Source organism: Entelurus aequoreus, linkage group LG06 (genome assembly GCF_033978785.1).
Source record: "Entelurus aequoreus isolate RoL-2023_Sb linkage group LG06, RoL_Eaeq_v1.1, whole genome shotgun sequence".
In the NCBI taxonomy this organism is placed as follows: Eukaryota; Metazoa; Chordata; class Actinopteri; order Syngnathiformes; family Syngnathidae; genus Entelurus; species Entelurus aequoreus.
Genome location: NC_084736.1, coordinates 17,473,922 through 17,493,159, shown reverse-complemented (window position 1 = coordinate 17,493,159; position 19,238 = coordinate 17,473,922). Strand labels below are relative to the sequence as shown.

At 38.1% G+C, this 19,238-nt stretch overlaps 1 protein-coding gene across 1 annotated transcript in view; it reads right to left on the bottom strand.

Moving 5' to 3' along the window:
* Positions 1–19,238, bottom strand: part of lasp1 (LIM and SH3 protein 1) — a 66,483-nt gene that overhangs the window by 29,668 nt on the left and 17,577 nt on the right. Inside the window, exon 2 of the mRNA XM_062050124.1 lies at positions 5,594–5,688. Coding sequence (XP_061906108.1) covers positions 5,594–5,688 — 95 coding nt within the window. The remainder of the gene's footprint in view (positions 1–5,593; positions 5,689–19,238) is intronic.

Here is a 19,238-nt window from a genome sequence, read left to right as displayed (position 1 = left end):
ATCAAGTTTGGTTTCGCCATCTTGTTGATTATTAAATGAGAAGAACAAGTGAAAATGAGTGATGGAAGAACAAATAAAATGTCCATAAAACAGGAAAATTCACCTTGACAGCGTGGCAGTTTTTTTTATTAAAAAAAAAAAGCCCTGTACACAGCTAAATCTCCCTGGCAGTTCTTCTTACGTTTGTCTATGTTTACAACTTGCACTATTGTTAAACTTTATTAAGCATTTATTACATATTCCTTATTTTTGCGCCTTCATTTTAAAAGGTTATTGTTAAGTGTTCAATGTAGGGCTGGGTGATATATCGAATATACTCGATATATCGCAGGTTTGTCTCTGTGCGATGTAGAAAATGACTATCGTGAGTATTCGCGTATACGTTCTCACGCAGTTGCTTTTACTGCGGGCATCACACTACAGGCGTTTCTCACTCTTTCTTCCCACAGAGAGATAAAACAAGCGGCCCTTCTTACATACGTCACATACTGTCGCGCGTGCAACGTCATACGCACTCGCGGAGCAGAGAGGTAGCGGCATGGGTAACGTTAGCTGTGGTGCAAGCGGAGCCGTGTGAGTGATAATACGAGAGAAAAAAGGTACAAATCTGGTAACAAATGAAGGAAGAAAAATTAATTCCCAAGAAAAACAGCACGGGGTCCATTGCCTGGCGGTGGTTTGGCTTCAAGCGGCAAGATGTTGAACAGACAACCGTAATATGTCAAGTATGCGGCAAAAGCGTTACTACAAAAAGTAGCAGCACTACTAATTTGTAGCATCATTTGAAAAGTCATCCGCTAGAGAATGAAGAGTACTTGAAACTCCGGATGTCAACATCCCCGGTCGGTGCCACACCCAACAAAATGCTGAGGCAACCAGCATTTACTTAATTGAGCCTGGCGTCTTCCATTTCCACATAAACACAGTATGAAAAAAATTGTCAAAATCAGGAGATAACGTCCGCAGTAACCTACCACATAGCGAAGGACATACACTATTTGATTTCCTATTATGCAGCTCATCTTTATTTTACAGTTTTTTAAATATCTTGTGTGACATCATGCACAAAAGTGCACTTTATTTGTTTGAAATTATTGTAGTGGCGTTCTGCACTTTAATTTAGTGTTTTTTTTATAAGTAATTTTAGTGACATCATGCACAAAAGTGCACTAATAGCTTGTTTTAAAATGTCTCTGACAATCTTGCACTTTCTGTTTTGGAAATGACATGAATGTTTGTGCCACTGCTTAATAACTGTTTAATAAATACAATTTTGGTAAATTGACTTAGTTGTGATTTTCTTCTCTGCATGAAAGTTTAAAATGAGCATATATTATTGCAGTATGAACAATAATGTTTTAATGTAGACACATAGAATCATCATACTTCTTTCTGTCTTGCCTCTTGTCTCTCACCTTTTTCCCACCTTTTTAAGGAGCGCCCTAAGTGGCTGATCCGTTGGCGGTCCCGTCTTGTCTCCCTGTAACGTATGTCTGCTCTTAGCGGAATTGTGCCGAAAATGTAATTTCAGTTCTTATGTGTCTTGTACATGTTAAGAATAGACAAATAAAGCTGCTCTGCTCTGCTCATACTGACTGGTGTGATTATATGCATCAAGTGTTAGTTCAAGGCTAAGGCAAAAAATATCGAGATATATATCGTGTATTGTGACATTGCCTAAAAATATCAAGATATTAATAAAAGGCCATATCGCCCAACCCTTGTTCAATGTGATTTTCAAATATGTTTCCCATAACTGTGTTGACATTTCCTTTCCTTTCTTCCTTGATAGCTGAGACCAGGGTTTCCCCTAGATTGCAAAGGTACCTGTATCGATGGGGGCGTTGTCAGTGGCGTGTTCAAGGGCATGTTCAATATGACGTCATTGCATTATTTGCTGTAATGCATATCTTTTCTTTAAAAAGGCAAAACAAGAATATATGCATTTATAACAAATCTGTTATTATTATAGTATTAACAAATATTTTTCTGACATAATGTTGTGCTCTATTTTCAATTGTTGCTGCTTATTGTACTTTTTCTAGCGATATCTGAAATCCTTTTAATCCCTCTTTCTTTATTAAAAACGACTAGCAACATATCGAGCATATATTTCTGATGTTATTGTAGACTGTACCCGTGTTTAGAGACTATTTACTTCTGTCGCTCCAAGTCCGCAACAAAAAGCGAGTTGCAGAGAGCTTGACGGCACACTCAGTGGCCTAGTGGTTAGAGTGTCCGCCCTGAGATCGGTAGGTTGTGAGTTCAAACCCCGGCCGAGTCATACCAAAGACTATAAAAATGGGACCCATTACCTCCCTCAAGGGTTGGAATTGGGGATTAAATCACCAAAAATGATTCCCGGGCGGGGCACCGCTGCTGCCCACTGCTCCCCTCACCTCCCAGAGGGTGAACAAGGGGATGGGTTAAATGCACAAGACAAATTTCACCACACCTAGTGTGTGTGTGACAATCATTGGTACTTTAACTTTAACTTAACTTTAACACTTGCTTCATGCTGCTGCGAGCCTTGCTTTTCTTTAAAGCTGTCATCTTAAATTTTGAAGATCGCTGTTCGTCGGTATATCTCTAATACATAAAAAGTACGTCCACGGCGCTGATGTGTTGCCTTCGCTCCAAACAACCCATGCGTATGGCTTACACAACATTCGGTTTCTGCAGTGTTGTTCTGGTGATCAAAGTCTTTTTTGGGCGGCCAAAATTTCAGTGCATCACTAGTTAATAGTGCGCAAATAATAAACTATATATATCCAGTCATATTGTACATACCTGCTGGTTTTAAAGTGGATGTTAGTGTGTTATGATGCTCATTTTTCCCATGGTCTGTGAACGAACCATGGCGGCGGAGAATGAGGAAGTGTTGTGTGTCTAGGAGCGAAGCGTGCACGGGAGCAAATACGTGTTGGAATTGGGTCCATTGGTCGCATAAAATTTGCAATAAAAGCTAAAAAGTAATTTGTGTGTCTTCTTCTGGACGATACAATACATTATATCACTTTAATTTGTTTTCACATAAAGTCGTGGCGGCTAATATGCTACTGTGGTGCACCGCCAAAAATCAAATACATTAAGAAGAAACCCTAGAGGGGATTATAATCAGAGAAAGGTTATATTTTAAATAAAAACATTTATATTTAATGTATTTTTCTACTGCTCCTTAATTCTGATAGGTCATTAAAAAAAATCAATTATCGATGTCTCCCGATATAAAACACTTATACCGTGATACTGTTTTTAGCCATATCGCCCAGCCCTAGTTAGACACAAAGTCCATCCCATCCATTTTCTACCGCTTGCCCCTTTCGGGGTCACAGTATTAATGTTAATTTTGTGTCAATGTTTAGAGGTATACAACTGCACAATCATCTTTGTTTTTTTTTGCCAGACAACATACATGCACAAAAGCAACGAATAGTCGACAATTTTGACAAAAATTGTTAACAAAATGTGTCGGTGACGTCATTGCTCCTATTTTTCCAGACGGAAACAAACATGATCTAGCCAGAGTGACCGGTGAAGAAGAAAAAGGGCTCCGGCCACTGGCAACAAAACTCGGTTAAAAACAACGAAAGCATGGAAACATTTAACCCTAAACACGTCAAAGAAAGGAATAACTTGCTCAATTATGGCAGAACATCTGATGCGGGAGCATTTTAATGCAATATAAGTAATGGTCTCAGAAAAGGAGTTCTCTTTTTGTTATTGTTTCATTTATTTAATTCTAGTATTTAATCTTTTTTGTGCATTTTAAATTCCTTCATGTGTTCTGTGTACAGTGTGAGTGACCTCATAATTAAATTATGTATATTTTAGGCAGAAGTTCTGACTTACTCTATACAACTTGGGTTACACCAATTACTGTGTAGGAAGTGAACTCGTCCATAACCCGAGGCCACTTGTATTCACCTGTCAGTCTAACAAAAACAAAATAAATAAATAAAAAAGTGGGCGTCTTTGTGTCTTTCTTGTCATCTCCGGGTTGAGGTTGACTTTTAAAGTTGACCACTTTATGGCAACAATCTTCTACTATACAAATGTGAGGCATGATTTATAATCTACAATGAAATTTCACCAGCTCAGAGGTGATACAGCAGCAGTAGCAGCTCAGTATGTCAATATTGTAGCTGCATAAGCTGTGAACACCGTGCCGCTAAAAGTAGTTTGTCAGCGTTAGAGCTTATATTAACAATATTGCTAATACTTGGTTAATATTCAGGTAACGAGATGTAAATGAATAATTGTTAGGATGTTTTTTAGAGGGATTTATGGGTGCAATGGCGTACACCCATTAGCTGCATTGTTAGCCGCCTCGTATTTGACGTATTTATAAAATAGAATGCATAAAAAAGAAAAACGTGTTATTGTCTTATAAAGGGATTGTGAATGATAGGCAAAATTCCAAAGTAAGTGCATGTTCCTCTTTAAAAAATGTGAGTGTCAAAACTAACACTAATCAGCAAATTAATTGCAAAAACTTCCCATGGCTTTAATTGCTCTCCTTGAAAATGTAAATTGAAATCCAGAAGTCAATCAACAGTTGCACCATATTCTAAATTATTGACATGCACCTGTACTGTATTTAGAGGAACTTCTAAAGTCTTTTATAAATCCAATGATTGCACTGTTTAAACAAGGTAAGTTTTTATTTGCAGGACCATAAAGTCAAGAGGGCAAAAATACTTACGAGGAAAAGTTGGACAGCATTCGGATACCATATTTTAGCTGTGTGTCAACGGGCGCTAGCAGGAGCCAAAATAATTGAATCCTCACGCAGGAAAAAGAATTATAGGGCAAGAAGCAAAAAATATGCTTCTTATTAAAGCAGGGGGAAATAGGGATGTTGTTTAATTTTGACACCGGCTCAAATAACTGGAGGGCAAATCCTTTAATAACAACTGTTTTTTAGCTAACATTATACCGCAGAAGAGTGACATCACTAGTTTGATTCATGGCTGCGAATGATGTTCAAAAAACAAAACATGCAGAGAAAAAGATGTATCATTCTAATGGGAGATGCCACACATTCCTGATGAGGATTGAGTGTGAGGATGAGTGAACAAGCTAGTTGGCACTCTGTCCTCCTGTATCACTCGAGAGGAACTTTAGGAATTTCCTTTGTTGATTATACGCCACCTCCCCACACCCCCGCCGCCCAGCTCCATTCCTTTCACCACGGAGGAGGGAAGGGAGGGAGGAACTTTCCCACAGCACATGTACAGGCCTTTACTGTGAGGGATGGGGTGGTTAGAAGAGCCCCGGATAAACAAGAGAGGAGGAGCGAGAGAGGGGTCTTGTGTTGGGTAACGACATGCACAAACACATTTAGATGCAACACATTTAAAGCTTACTAATGCAAGCTGAGGCATGAGTGCTAGGCATAAAACGAGATAGACACACAGACACACAGACACACAGACACACAGACACACACACACACACACACACACACACACACACACACACACACACACACACACACACACACACACACACACACACACACACACACACACACACACACACACACACACACACACACACACACACAAAAGCATGCAAGGTGACAACTTACGCATTGCAGTATGGTCTCTTTTCAAAACCTCTGTAATTCGTCATGTTTAGAGTCATTTTGCAGACCTCGCAGGTGAAGCATCCTTTATGCCAGTACTGTTGGGAGCAGAGAGGGGGGAGACAAAAAAATGTCAACATAAATGAAGCAGGAGACATTTCCAAACAGAGTCACACATGGAGCGCAGCAAAACAAAAGCTAATTGTAGAGTGAAGTTTCACTTGGCCAGATACAGACAAAGTAGATGTGGAAACAGGCGCTTGCAGTAGACATTTTGCAAGCAAATTGCATGGTGGCTGTTTATAGCTCTGTAGGGCAGGGCTGACTGCCTGTGTTGCACTAAAAAGAGAATGTAACATATTTGTCCTTCTATACTTTCAAAGAGACCTCTACAGATTTGTAGGATTGTAAAGACGTATCCCACTTCGACATGCTGGGTCAATGCAGGCGTTAATTAAAATCTTAATTTGTCCTGACAATTTCAGGTCAAAATATCAGCTGTCTTAAGGAACGTACACATGACAAGAAAAATTTAAGCTTTATTGTCAAGTCAAGTCAAGTCAACTTTATTTATATAGCACATTTTCAACAACTTTTTAGATTGCACCAAAGTGCTTTACAGGTTAAAAAAGCATGGAGCAAACAAAAAAAAAAAAAAAAACAAAAAAAAAAACAACAACAAAAAAAAAAAAAACAACTAAGCAAAACAAAAAAAAAAAAAAAAGATTCCGATACATGAACCATTTAGGGCAGGGGTGTCTAAAGTGTTGTCATGCAGCTAAAATTTTGCTATATGCAGGTCTCGGTGGGAAAAGTCTGCGCACCCCCCATGTGTAGCTTAGCCACCAATGTTAATTATCCCCATTAGCCAGCGCTTCCCCACTCAGGTGAGGACAAGGAAACTCTCATCTCCGTCAAGACTTGAATCGATTGCCCTAACATTGCCATTACTGGACGATGAACACAGGAACCAGGGAGCAGATGAGCGACAATCGATTCTGACTGATGCATGCAGGCCGGAATTACCTATTCAACTATGAATAAATGTAAAATATCACCTGGCTGAAATATGTGAAAAGAAAAAAGCCTGTTTTGGAGGGATAGGGATGTAACAATAAAATGTATTCTTAAAAGGTTAGTATTCCATCTATCCATCTATTTTCTACTGCTTGTCCCTTTTGGGGTCGCGGGGGTGCTGGAGCCTATCTCAGCTGCATTCGGGCAGAAGGCGGGGTACAACCTGGACAAGTCGCCACCTCATCGCAGGGCCAACACAGATAGACAACATTCACACTAGGGCCAATTTAGTGTTGCCCATCAACCTATCCCCAGGTGCATGTCTTTGGAGGTGGGAGGAAGCCGGAGTACCCGGAGGGAACCCACGCAGTCACGGGGAGAACATGCAAACTCCACACAGAAAGATCCCGGGCCCGGGATTGAACTCAGGACTACTCAGGACCTCCGTATTGTGAGGCACATGCACTAACCCCTGTGCCTATTCCCATTTTAAATGAAAATTATCGATTAATTCACGTACTGACTATCACCATTTCTCTAGCTTAAACGCTAAAATATAAACAAACTAAAAGGATTACGAGACAGAGGTGTTTTTATGGTGCGTTCAAGGACTGCTGAACAGCTTAGGATGCCCACCAGAAATAATATATAATATTAATATATTGTATTTGTTACACACTTAATTCAAATTCATCTTAAAATGCTACAGTACAAACACATATTCAATTTCAAACCAATAAAAACTTCAGCATTAAAACAGATAAAATACTAAGACTAAAATACTATCAATGAAGCATAAGAAAAATGTTAAATGGTTTCTATTTATTTTAATTGGTCATAAGATATCAGCTTTTCAAGTACTTTTTCAGCACATTCAACAACACCGCGATAACAATAACCGTGACATGAAATGTTCATATCGTTACAGGGTATAATCCAAAACTACTTTTCTGACACCACCATGTGACATAATCTCTACAGGCCCTTCCAACACCCAAGCCGACCTCTCTCCTCTCCCTTCTTCCTCTGGCACTGGGCCTGTCTTAGGGTTGAGCAAGGCATTGAGAAGGACTGGAAGAAATGGGAAGACAGGGGAGGAAATGCGGAGAAAAAAAGAGCAAGAAAAGGGAGGGGTGGCCAAGGCGGAGAGAAAAGACCAACGCTATCATCAATGGAAGGAAGGAAGGGTGGAGGAAGAGTGCAAAGACAGGGCGAGGGTAGAGAAGGAATGGCAGGAAATGTCCTTAACTTGGCCTCTTTATTGTTATCTTTCATTGCTCACAAAAAAGCAAGAAAAGGACTTGTGTGGTCAACACGAATATGGGAGGACATTGTCCAACATGGCGCAGTAAAGCAGAACCTGCTACTTCCGTTTTGTGCAGCCATTAAGTTTGACAAACTAGTCCGCTGCACAGCTGGCAATAAACCAAGTTGCCATCATGTGCACAAAGCTGACAAGTGGACACAATCACAGCTAAACACACACGGTATTTTCACTTTGTTACCGAATCAAGTGCCAATCTGGCTTCAGGCTGGTTTCAATAAGAAGGGCTTCTTTCTCTATGTGTGGATGCAGAGGACCACCTAGAGTGTTGACAGCAGGCCAAGTGCATGTGTTGCTTCATTGTTGTGGAGGGCAAATCCCTTGTGGATCTGCAGCTTCCTTTCCTGTGCTTCCTGTGGCGCTTGCTGCCACGTCTGCAGCCGCACCGTTTTCTACAGCTCCATAGAAAGTAGTGTGACTTTCTGCACAGCTACTGTTCAACTGTGACCTCTCAAAGGTCCATTTAAACCATTTAGTTGTCATACAAGTGTAAAAAAAACAAAGTCATGGATAGGTGGCTGCATGAAAGGCGCTAACTTTGGAACGTGCAACATGCCCAATATATCTCGCCTTCTTCCTGCTCAAAACACGTAATTCATGCCCTTACGTAGCTGATTGCCATTTGGCCAAGTTTAGCAGGGAATGTTAGCTATTATTGAACTGTCGTAACTGCATGACTGCAAAAATGAAACAGTCATGAGATAAATGGCAAGAGTTTTTGAGCAAAGGACAAAAAAAGTGTAAAAAAAAGTTAAGCACTTTTATTATTAAATCAATGCAAAATTCTAACGAAGTGCTTCTTAACTATTTTTTGGATCTCACCATGGTTGCTACTTTTTATTTGACACAGCGCTAGTATGCCTAATCAATAATCACTAAACTAAATTAAAAAGTGAGGCCATATTATTTCCGCGTCAATGTAACCACGAACGGAATCACAGAATTGGCCAGTAATTAGCAATCCTCTGTTAAACACAGAAAAGTACATAAATGACATAAATGGAAGTGAAATTATGTCATAGTGAGGAGAAGGAACATTTGTTTGTTTCCCCTCGACTGCCAAGTTACCTGCGTGGTGGAGGTGTGGTCAGGGCCATGGTTATGGGCGTGGTCACCATCGAATAAGTTGCATAATTTACTATGATATATTTCTTAAAAAAGGCTCTAAAAACGTATACCGAATTTTCCGCACTATAAGGCGCACCTAAAAACCTCAAATTTTCTCAAAAGCTGACAGTGCGCCTTATAATCTGGGGCACCTTATATATGGACCAATATTGAGCCACAACAGGTCTCGCAACTTTGGGATGCATAACGTAACCCCAGCTTCTACTGTAGCATCTATTCTATGCGCCTTATAATGCGGTGCGCCTTACTGTAAATATGAACAAAGTTTTAAAATAGGCCATTCATTGAAGGTGCGCCTTATAATCCGGTGCGCCTTATACTGCGGAAAATACGGTACATACATTTATAAACATGTCTGTTATTATTAATTCGTATTAACAAATATTTATTTTTATCATTTTGCCATATTTTCAATTATTGCTGCTTATTGTACTTTGCTGAGATTTTTTCAAGTGTCTAGATACTGTTAATGACATTTTTATTAAAAACAACTAGCAACAAATCTACAATCTTCTTCTGGTGTTATAGAATGCGAGCATGACGTCACACTTGTTATGCGCGGTTGTTCCGGTTGGACTTTTTCGCTCCTTAAAAGCTGCCACTGTCCTCTTAATATTTGGACATTTTGTGGAACTTTTTCCGCCAGTATATCGGGGATAGAGCTGGGCGATATGGAGGAAAAAGTACATCTCCATATATTTTTACTGAAACTCGATATTCGATATATATCTCGATATAATGTATGTAATGTATTGTAAAGAAAAGGGGTAGGATTAAATAAGCTCTGCTTCTTCCTACTCCTTTTCGAACATGTTGAAAAGAAACTGGAAATTGTGATGTATCATGTTGTATGCTTGCATGTTCGAAATAAACTCAAACTCAAACTCAAACTCAAACTCATATATTTTTGGGTGAAAGTATACATATAAAAATATTCGTTTTTGAGCGATATTCAGTGAAATTGAAGTGAATGACAACTGTACTGTAAACAGTCAGTGGCACTTTTATTAACTCAGTTAGTCAAGATGGGTATTGACAGCACAGAAAAGAAACTGTTTAAGTAGCACAGAATTACATAACATAAATAAAATAGAAAAATATTATTTCTATGTAAAATAAATAACATAGCTGTGCAAATAATACAAAATGTATCAAACTCAGATAAAAAAAATACATTTGCAGTCAAGCACTTTGTGATTTTCCTTTCGGGTTCGATGACCTGCCCAATCTTGCCTCTGATTGGCCTGTCCCTAACCAATCGTGACTAATCATAGTAAACAACCAACCAATCGTGGATGTTCTTATATGTGCAAGCACGTCTTGGAAGGAGGAAGAGGGGTTTAGTAGCCCATGGAGGGGGAGCGGGGGAGAACAAGGAACACAACAAATAAGCGTTGTTTGGTAATTTTAACGTGAAATAAATTATATCGATATTATGCTATTTTCTTAATTCATATCTTGTTTAAAAATATATCGATGTATCTTACAAACTCGATATATCGCCCAGCCCTAATCTGGGATATATTAAAATGAGATCCACATCATAGACATGCTGACAATGCATCCAGACAATGCCATGCGTTTTGTTTATATCCAGTTTTAGCAGCACTGTTTTCGGTACCTTTTTTGGTTCTTGGTACATCACTTGTCAATAGTGTGAATAGGCTATATATATCAATTCATACTGTAACAACCAGCTGGTGTTAATGTTTTATGTTTGTGTGGTTTGGATATGATGTTATTGTTTACCAAGTTTGTAATAACACCGTCTGTGCCTGAAAGGTGATTGGTGGAGAATGAGGAAGTGTTGTTGTGTGTCGGGGGAAGCGCCGACAAACGGAGACGAAAGTGAAGGTAAAACCAGTTGGAATTGTGCCGTTTGTTATCATAAGATTAGTAGTACAATTTAAAAGTAGCGTCAGACTGTGTGATTTCTTCTGGGGGCTACAATACATTATATTACTTGAATTCGTTTTCAAGTAAAAAAAAAAAAAAACATTTTCAAGGTGTGGCGGTAACTAAAATGCTGTGGCGGCGCGCCACACTCAATTACAGGGTTTCCCCTTAATGCTATCTACAAAATGTGCAAATATTAAGAGGACAGCGGCAGCTTTTAATGAGAGAAAGTCCAACTCGAGCAAATAAAAAAAAGTCATTAAAAGTCTGTAAAAAAAAAAAAAAAAAAAAAAGCAGTAACAATTGAAAATATGACAAAACGATTAAAAATATATATATCAATATTAATTAATAATAACAGATTTGTTTTAAATGTATAAATTTTTTTTAGCCTTTTTTAAGGAAAATCATATCATCATAACATTATGCTAATTACTTGATGATGTCACGATGACCACGCCCATAACCACGCCCCCACCACCACAGGTATCTTGGCAGTTTAGGGGAAACCCTGAAATATTTTATGGGGAAATCCTGGATACTGCTCATTCATCCTCGAAACACTAAAACGCCCCGTCAAGCCGTGCACCAACACATCACATTTGCTTGTGTTGTTGTGAATGACATCATTGATATAAGATCAACAGGACAGCAGACACAACTTGAATCTCTTTTAAAACAGCCAGACTTTTCCTCTTCACAATAACATCGCTATGCACAACATTCACTCTGACATGCGCCAACCAAATGAAGGTTTAAATAAAGTACCTTCCACAAGCATAATGTACTTAATGTAATTATTGATACATTTACAAAATGATGATGCTTTGACTTAAAATACTGGTCAAAATTGTCCAAAGATGTATTGCACCAATAAAGGTGAGGAGTTTTGTATTTAATTAACAAACATTTGTGGGTGTAGATCAGGAGATGTTGCATGAGTTTGTTAAGCCCTTTGAGACACTTGTGATTAGGGATGTATAAATAAAGCTTGATTGATTGATTGATATAGAATTTTATTCATGACACGAAAAGCACAAACTATGGTGGTAAAATAAGTGTTAAAGGTAAAAAAAATTAAAAACATTTAAGGAAAAACTGAATTTTATTGTTTTTTTTCATATTGCCATTGTTATTTTAATTGATTGTTAACTTGTTAGTATTATTTTACATGTTTATTCTTTACTAATTTATATCCAGTTTAAAGTTGAGTTTTGGTGGTCTAATTAATAATAATATCTTCAAATTAATGAACAATTGTGGTATTAGTTGTGATTTCAATATCAATCAAAATAATCGTGAATATTATTTTTGGCATAATTGTCCCGCCCTTTGTGACAGTAAATGCTGAAATACACTATTTACACAGGGGGAAAAGGTTGTCCTATCAGGCTCTGGTTAGCTCGGACTTTGAAACCCTACCAGATCAAACAACACTGCCCCTTTGCATGTACTCTGCTGATATGACCTAACTGGACAAACATTTTCTATGCCTGACAAAAACCTGCTATCCCACATTCCATTGGGGCAAACCTGGTCCACCTGCAAAAGTGGAACACCGTCGAGTACTTCCTTTAGGGCGCGTAAACCACAACCACACCAGCTATGCTGGTTCAGCGTCACTCATGCAAAACCTGAATTCTGAAACACTAGCACACCCTGTGACACGCATTACTTTTGCCAAATAAATATCTATCCGGCTGTCGTCTTTTGTTTGTCATATTTTTTACATGGACACATACTCCTAAAGACCATATATGGATAATGGCGCTATACACTATAAAGCAGAGTGATGAATGCGCCTAGACTCGTCTAAGTGCTGTATACTCCCTTCATTGTTTGTTTTCAAAAATAGAGCAGAAGTGTCTCTTCAGCCCAAAGGTGTGTCATCCAGGGCTAGGTGATATGGCGAAAAGAATTATCATAATAATTTTTTTTATATATCATCCAATCTTGATCCCTTTTTAAAATGTATTTAATTAAAGACGGATTGTCTCGTGCAGGTTTATAGCGAGTACCGCTGCATCCCTACTATTTACTCTCGCAATATGTTCAAACAGACATTTCTGCCATGTTTGATTGAAGTAATATGTTCTAACAGCTGACAACAGTCATTTTGTTCATATTTATAATTGTGTTTAATAGAGGTGCAACAGTACAGGTAACCCACACTATGGTGCGTACCTCGGTTTTAGGGCCACAGTTTTGCTTCTTTTTTGGTACGTTTTGTAGGGGTAAAGAGAACAAGTTATTTTGTTATTTTGCTTGTCATCACAAACATTCTGTGGCAAACAAAGTATTAGTGGTGTAGTGAATACTGCAAGACTTATTTCAAGTTAACATTTATTAAACCAGCACTAAGTAACTTTTCAACCTTCATAAAATATTTTCATAACTTTTGAGATAATACATTGATTACAACTATTGAATGACACCTCTGTCATGGCCTGAGGGGCTCTGTATCGATTTTACTGGCACTTTGAGGAAGGTGGCCAAACAAAAAACTACAAATTTGCTAACTTTCTTTATGGCATACGTCACTCCTTTACTTTGCTTTGCTCTGATTACTGCTTTGCACACTCTTGGCATTCTCTCGATGAGCTTCAAGCACACCTGAAAACCATTTCAGGTGACTACCTTTTGAAGTTCATCAAGAGAATGCCAAGAGTGTAAGAAAAAGTAATCAGAGCAAAGGGTGGCTACTTTGAAGAAACTACAATATAAGACATGTTTTCAGTTATTTCACCTTTTTTTGTTAAGTACATAACTCCACATGTGTTCATTCATAGTTGCGATGCCTTCAGTGACAGTCTACAATGTAAATAGTCATGAAAATAAAGAAAACAAATTGAATGAGTAGGTGTGTCTAAACATTTGGCCTGTACTGTACATCTCTTATACTGACTAGTCTGATATTAATGACAAAAAAGGTAAAGACAAAAGTATGATTTCTGTAAAACATTAGCACATGGTTTTGAACGTGTAAAAAAGAAAAAAAAATGCATAAAATCGCAATGTAAATTATAAGCAAAACAAGATTTTGCTTTGCAGAATCATACATCCCTAATTAATTAAATTAAAATTAACGGAGACTAAATTGTGTCGAGTCATTGTGTTTACTGGAGATCATGCAAAACATCTCAAACGTGTAAAGCGGAAGCCGTCCAGCTTGAAGGATTGACGGAAGAAAGCAAGCGTTTGCTTACAGAACATTGACCTGGCAGTCAGATGGAAATGAGGACACTGCAGAGATGGAGCCCTAGAAACAGTCATTAAAAAAACTACACTGTCTTCCTGCATCTTCACAGCTCAAGGGCATGTCGGCATGTGTAAGAATATAGACTACATGTACTCTAAGTAGGTTATATTTGTGTGTCCACTCATGAGCAAACATGCTCAGTCAACCTCGCATCGTCCACACAGTAACACACTAATTTAATACAATGATAAAGTTTTGTTACAGCTGCTTAGTCTGGTGAGTGTTGTTTCGTGCAGGCAACGTAAGCCTGAAGACAAAAGTAGTTGACATCTGGACACTGTTAATAGCCTAGCATGCTGCTAAAACGGACTGTCTGGGCTGCTTAAAGTAAGCAGACACTAATATGATATGACACACAAAGCCCATAAATGTGCTTAGCGTGCAATCATCACACTTCCCAAACCACACGGAAATGTAAATAAATGTAAATAAAGCAAGATATTCAACAACAGAATCCAGAGGATGTCAGACAGCCACTTCCGCTTTGTCACGTATGATTTGTGTACTTTTAAAGAAAAGGCAGGATTGACAGATGAAATAAATCAAAAGTTTCACAAAGAAAACAACAACAAAACAGAGTTGGTTCCTTGTTGTTTAAGATAGAAGAACTAAAAAAACCGCACTCGGGTGACTGTGACTGTCTGCGGGCGGCATTTGGAAAATCTCAATCGGTTCTTGAAATACTTGTCTAAAAACAGAAAAAAGCTGGATATAAATTCCTATTAAAAGGTAGCGATAAAAAGGGAAGCAGTGCAGCTAATGCCCTTGCAAAATGACGGGATTTAATGTTTGACTGAATGAATTCTGGAAATAGCAGAATCCAATATCAGGATAAAGCGAATATTTAAAGGTGGACTGCACTTTTTTTGCACATCATTCCCAATCATTATGAGAGACAAGAACACAAACTTTTTTTTACCGTATTTTGGTCATTTTAAACATTACCGGAACTTCATTCCTGAGCGCATTGATTTCAGTGCTCATAGCAATGCACTTCCTACTTCCGTCAACAAAGGATATAACAAAGGATTCACAACTTTATCTTTTTGAACCTGAATATACGCAGGGTGGACTACTGGTTATAGAAGCAAAGCGAGCACGAAGAGAGGGTGAAACGTTGGAGCAGACGGGCCCGAGAGAGTCCATGACTTGACATGTAAATGTGGAGTTTGCCAAGCTATGCCGACAGAAATGGAGTGTTTCTGCTGCACTGAGTGGCAACACAATGTTATCATAGAGGAGGACATTGCTCAAAGAAACTGCATCACAACGAAATACAAAACAGTTTGCGCTAACAAACCCCGCAGAGGTAAAAACGTTGTTACCACCTACCCAAAATCTATTGGAAACGTTCCCCAGCCAGCTCGACCAAACGGACAACTGTGCATGGAGTAAGTCACTATATATATATATATATGCAGCACATCAATCTTGTTAGTGCAACTACATACACTGTCGAGCTAACTGTGTACAAACAAAATACGAAATGTAGGCAAATACTTTACAGATACTGTAATGTGATTGTTCATGTTTTTCAGTCAGTACAGATTGGTGTCTTATCCCATCGTGTTGTCCATTACAAACTCAAAGCCATTCAGCTGCTGATGCAAAAGCTAGCTTACCTTTTTTTGTAGATAGCTTATGGCTAATACCGCTACAGCTTGATTATTATACAGGTTATGGAACATAAATGAAGTATTGTTGACAATTCTGGATGCATTTTTAAAGAGATTTAGAGGCAGAATGGATTGGTCCCATTAACAGCATTGCTGGCCACATAGAACGAGACGATTATTACAAATCAAAAATATATGTATATTATTGTTACAAATCAAAACATGTTTCTTGTGTCTGATAAAGATTGTCAACAATAGGCAAAATTTAAAAAAAAAAGTGCAGTTCCTGTTTAAATCATTGAACGCAAACAGTGATGACAGTACAACGGGAAAAATATGCTACAAAATGTTTTCTCTGCAATGACTATGGAACTAGAAATGTAGATTGTTGAAGCACAGGAAAAAAGTACACTTGATCTTTGCCCTGACTGCTCAGTAAAATATGGCTGAAGTAAAATGAAAACGATTATTAAAGAACAAAAATATGGAGATATTTTAATTTAATTTACCGAGCTGCAGCACAGATAAAACACTGCCGTATTACTGTAGGACTCAAAAAGCAGAACAAAAGTGAACAATGTAATGAAAAAGATGAAATGTTGATACTACCAACTAATATTACCACAACTTGTCTTTTTTTAAAATGACATGCACATGTGTCATGGCCAAATATAAAATTGGTGATTAAATCATCTGGATGTGTTAACAGTGTTCAATAAGTCATCTTTCCCCAGCGTCTTCCTTTTTCCCCACCTTTTATGGGGCGCCGTAAGTGGCGACCAATCAGCGTTCCTGTTCAATGTGTATATAATCTTGAACGGGTTTGTGTTAAAAATGACATTTTGTGCAAAGATCCATCCATCCAACCATCCAAGTCTTTCTAGTCGCTACCTTAAATGCTATTACTCCGCCCCGCTATTACTCCACCCCGCAGTAAAAGGAAAAAATATCAAATGTAATGCATTTAGTGATGCATTGAATTTTTGGCCCGGAAATGGTCCAAAGTTTCATCAGACTTTTATCACTGAAAAAACACTGCCCAAACTGGATGTTGTGATGACGTGAACTGGGAGCCCGTTTATGAAGTTTCGGCCATGTTTTCCTCATTTTTTGGTTTCAGCCTGTCATGTCTGATTATGTTTTGTTGTAGTCATGTTCGGATTTGGTTTTGGACTTTTTGTGCACTTTATTTGTCACCATAGCAACCATTAGTTTCACCTGGTTCACATTGTCATGTCACACACTTGTTCACCTGTCTTGTCACGCACCTGTTTTCACTGATCACGTCACTATTTAAATCTGTCTGTTTCTGTTGTTCGTCCTGGCGTTCTCGCACTTTTTCATCACCCTGATTCATGTCATGTTCACAGTTCTTTACCAAGTAAGTTTTTGTTTATTATTGCCACAGTTTGTGTTTTTGTTTTATTGTTCATAGTTTTTGCCATTGTGCAAGTTTTGTTTTCATAGTCAAGTTGTTACCTCCGCTGTGAGCGCCTTTTGTTTGCTTCCTTTTTTTTGTAGTTTATTAGTGTCAAGATAAATCATGTATTTAAATTCACGCCTTGCCCGCGCCAATTTTCCTTTGCCTTCCGGAGAAGCAAAACCCAAGAACCCAGTCATGACACAGCCTAGGGTTGTGCGATATAGACGATATAAATTATATAAATATGGCCAATGATAGAGCTTTTAATACTATTGTTATATTAGGCCTGGGCGATATATCAATTTTATCAATAAACAAAACAATTTTGTTTTAGACTATTTAAAAAATAAAAAATAAATTATGTTTTTTCTCCTTTTGCTGTGGCATATTTTTTGGTCCCGGGATCCTCCGTCCTGCAATCCCTTCCTTAGTGCAAATTCACACAGCTAGCAAAACATGGCTAATGCTAACAAGAGCGAGACATTTGTTCCAAAGAAAAGAAAAGTGTTTGAGATTTGCAGCAACAGGCATTGAAACAATGACTGCAAGCTGGAAAGTTTGTTTAAAAAAGGCAACAGCACAACAAACTTATTCCTGCATGTGAAACCGAAGCATCCAGTCGAGTGCGGGAACTGCAACTCTTTGAGGCGAACAAGACCGCAAGTAGAGCTGCAACAATTAATCAAATTTGAATTGTGATCCCAATTTTGGCAGCTACGATTAAATGAGGGTGATCGTTGGTGATATAATTTTTTTTTTTTTTAAAACAGGCTTCACTACATGTCAAACCGAGCACGTTCACAACCAACAGTCAGCCAATCACAAAGGTGCGACCGATATACAGTGGACTTATGTGAGAGTGAGTAAGAGTGAGTGACAACAGAGGTTGAAGGTAGATCAGCTGCTAGAAGCTCCCAAAAATATTCAGAAAAATAAATGCATTATTACATTATTACACCTAGGGATGATGTTTGATAAGAAATTATCGAGTTTGTGTCTATTATCGAATCCTCTTATCGAACCGATTCCTTATCGATTCTCTTATCGAGTCCAGATAGGTTGTTGTATATGGAAAAAAAACCACAATATTTGGTTTAAGAAAAGCTCACTTTTATTATATAAGAAAACAATTTAATCTAATAAATAAATAAATATTGACTGTTACCCCCCTAAAAAAATAAAATAAAATAAATAAACATTGACTGTTGTTACCCAAAGTATATTAAGTGGGATTTTTCAGAAAAACAAATATATACAGTAACACAAAAACAACCTGTCTCTGTGATCACTATAGGTGTATAAATAATAATATAGTGTTAAATAAAATCAGTCCCTTGGGCACAAAACTGGAAATAATACAGCTCTCCAAAAAGTGCAATTCTGCTGCTATTTGACATAACTGTTTATGATGCTTTGACATTTTTGCACTTTAAAGAAAGAAAGAAAATTCTATGAAGAGAAAAGTTGTTTGCAAATGTGGTTACAATGCTAAAAAATGAAAAGTTAAAGCTAAAAAAAGAAATACACTCTATTGAGTTAACATTATTTCTTTATAGGGGGAAAGATGTTATGAACTAGGGAATATAACAACTACACTACCCATCATGCAACGGGAGTGACGAGCATGCGCGGTAGCCCCGAAAAGTGTTGTTGCATGTCGTCACCCGTGAAAGTAAACGTCAAGAACTCAGCCAACACGCCTTGTCTGCATTATTTATAATTAGACAGACAACACATATACAGTGTGAAAAACAAAAGTTAAAAAAGGGAGATGTGTTGTATATATATGTATGTGCTGCGGTTGCTTTAAGAACGTTGCGCCAGCTGCCGTAAAGGAGGTGCGTTGCTAGCCTGGTTGCTATGTTTCCGGTGGGTCGTAAAAGTGTTCTTCATGAGTTTGTACCCTGCTCAAATCTCTCAGTAAAGTTATTCATTGGATTATACCTTTTGTTTTGAACTTTATTACACCTTGGAGCGCTTTTTCC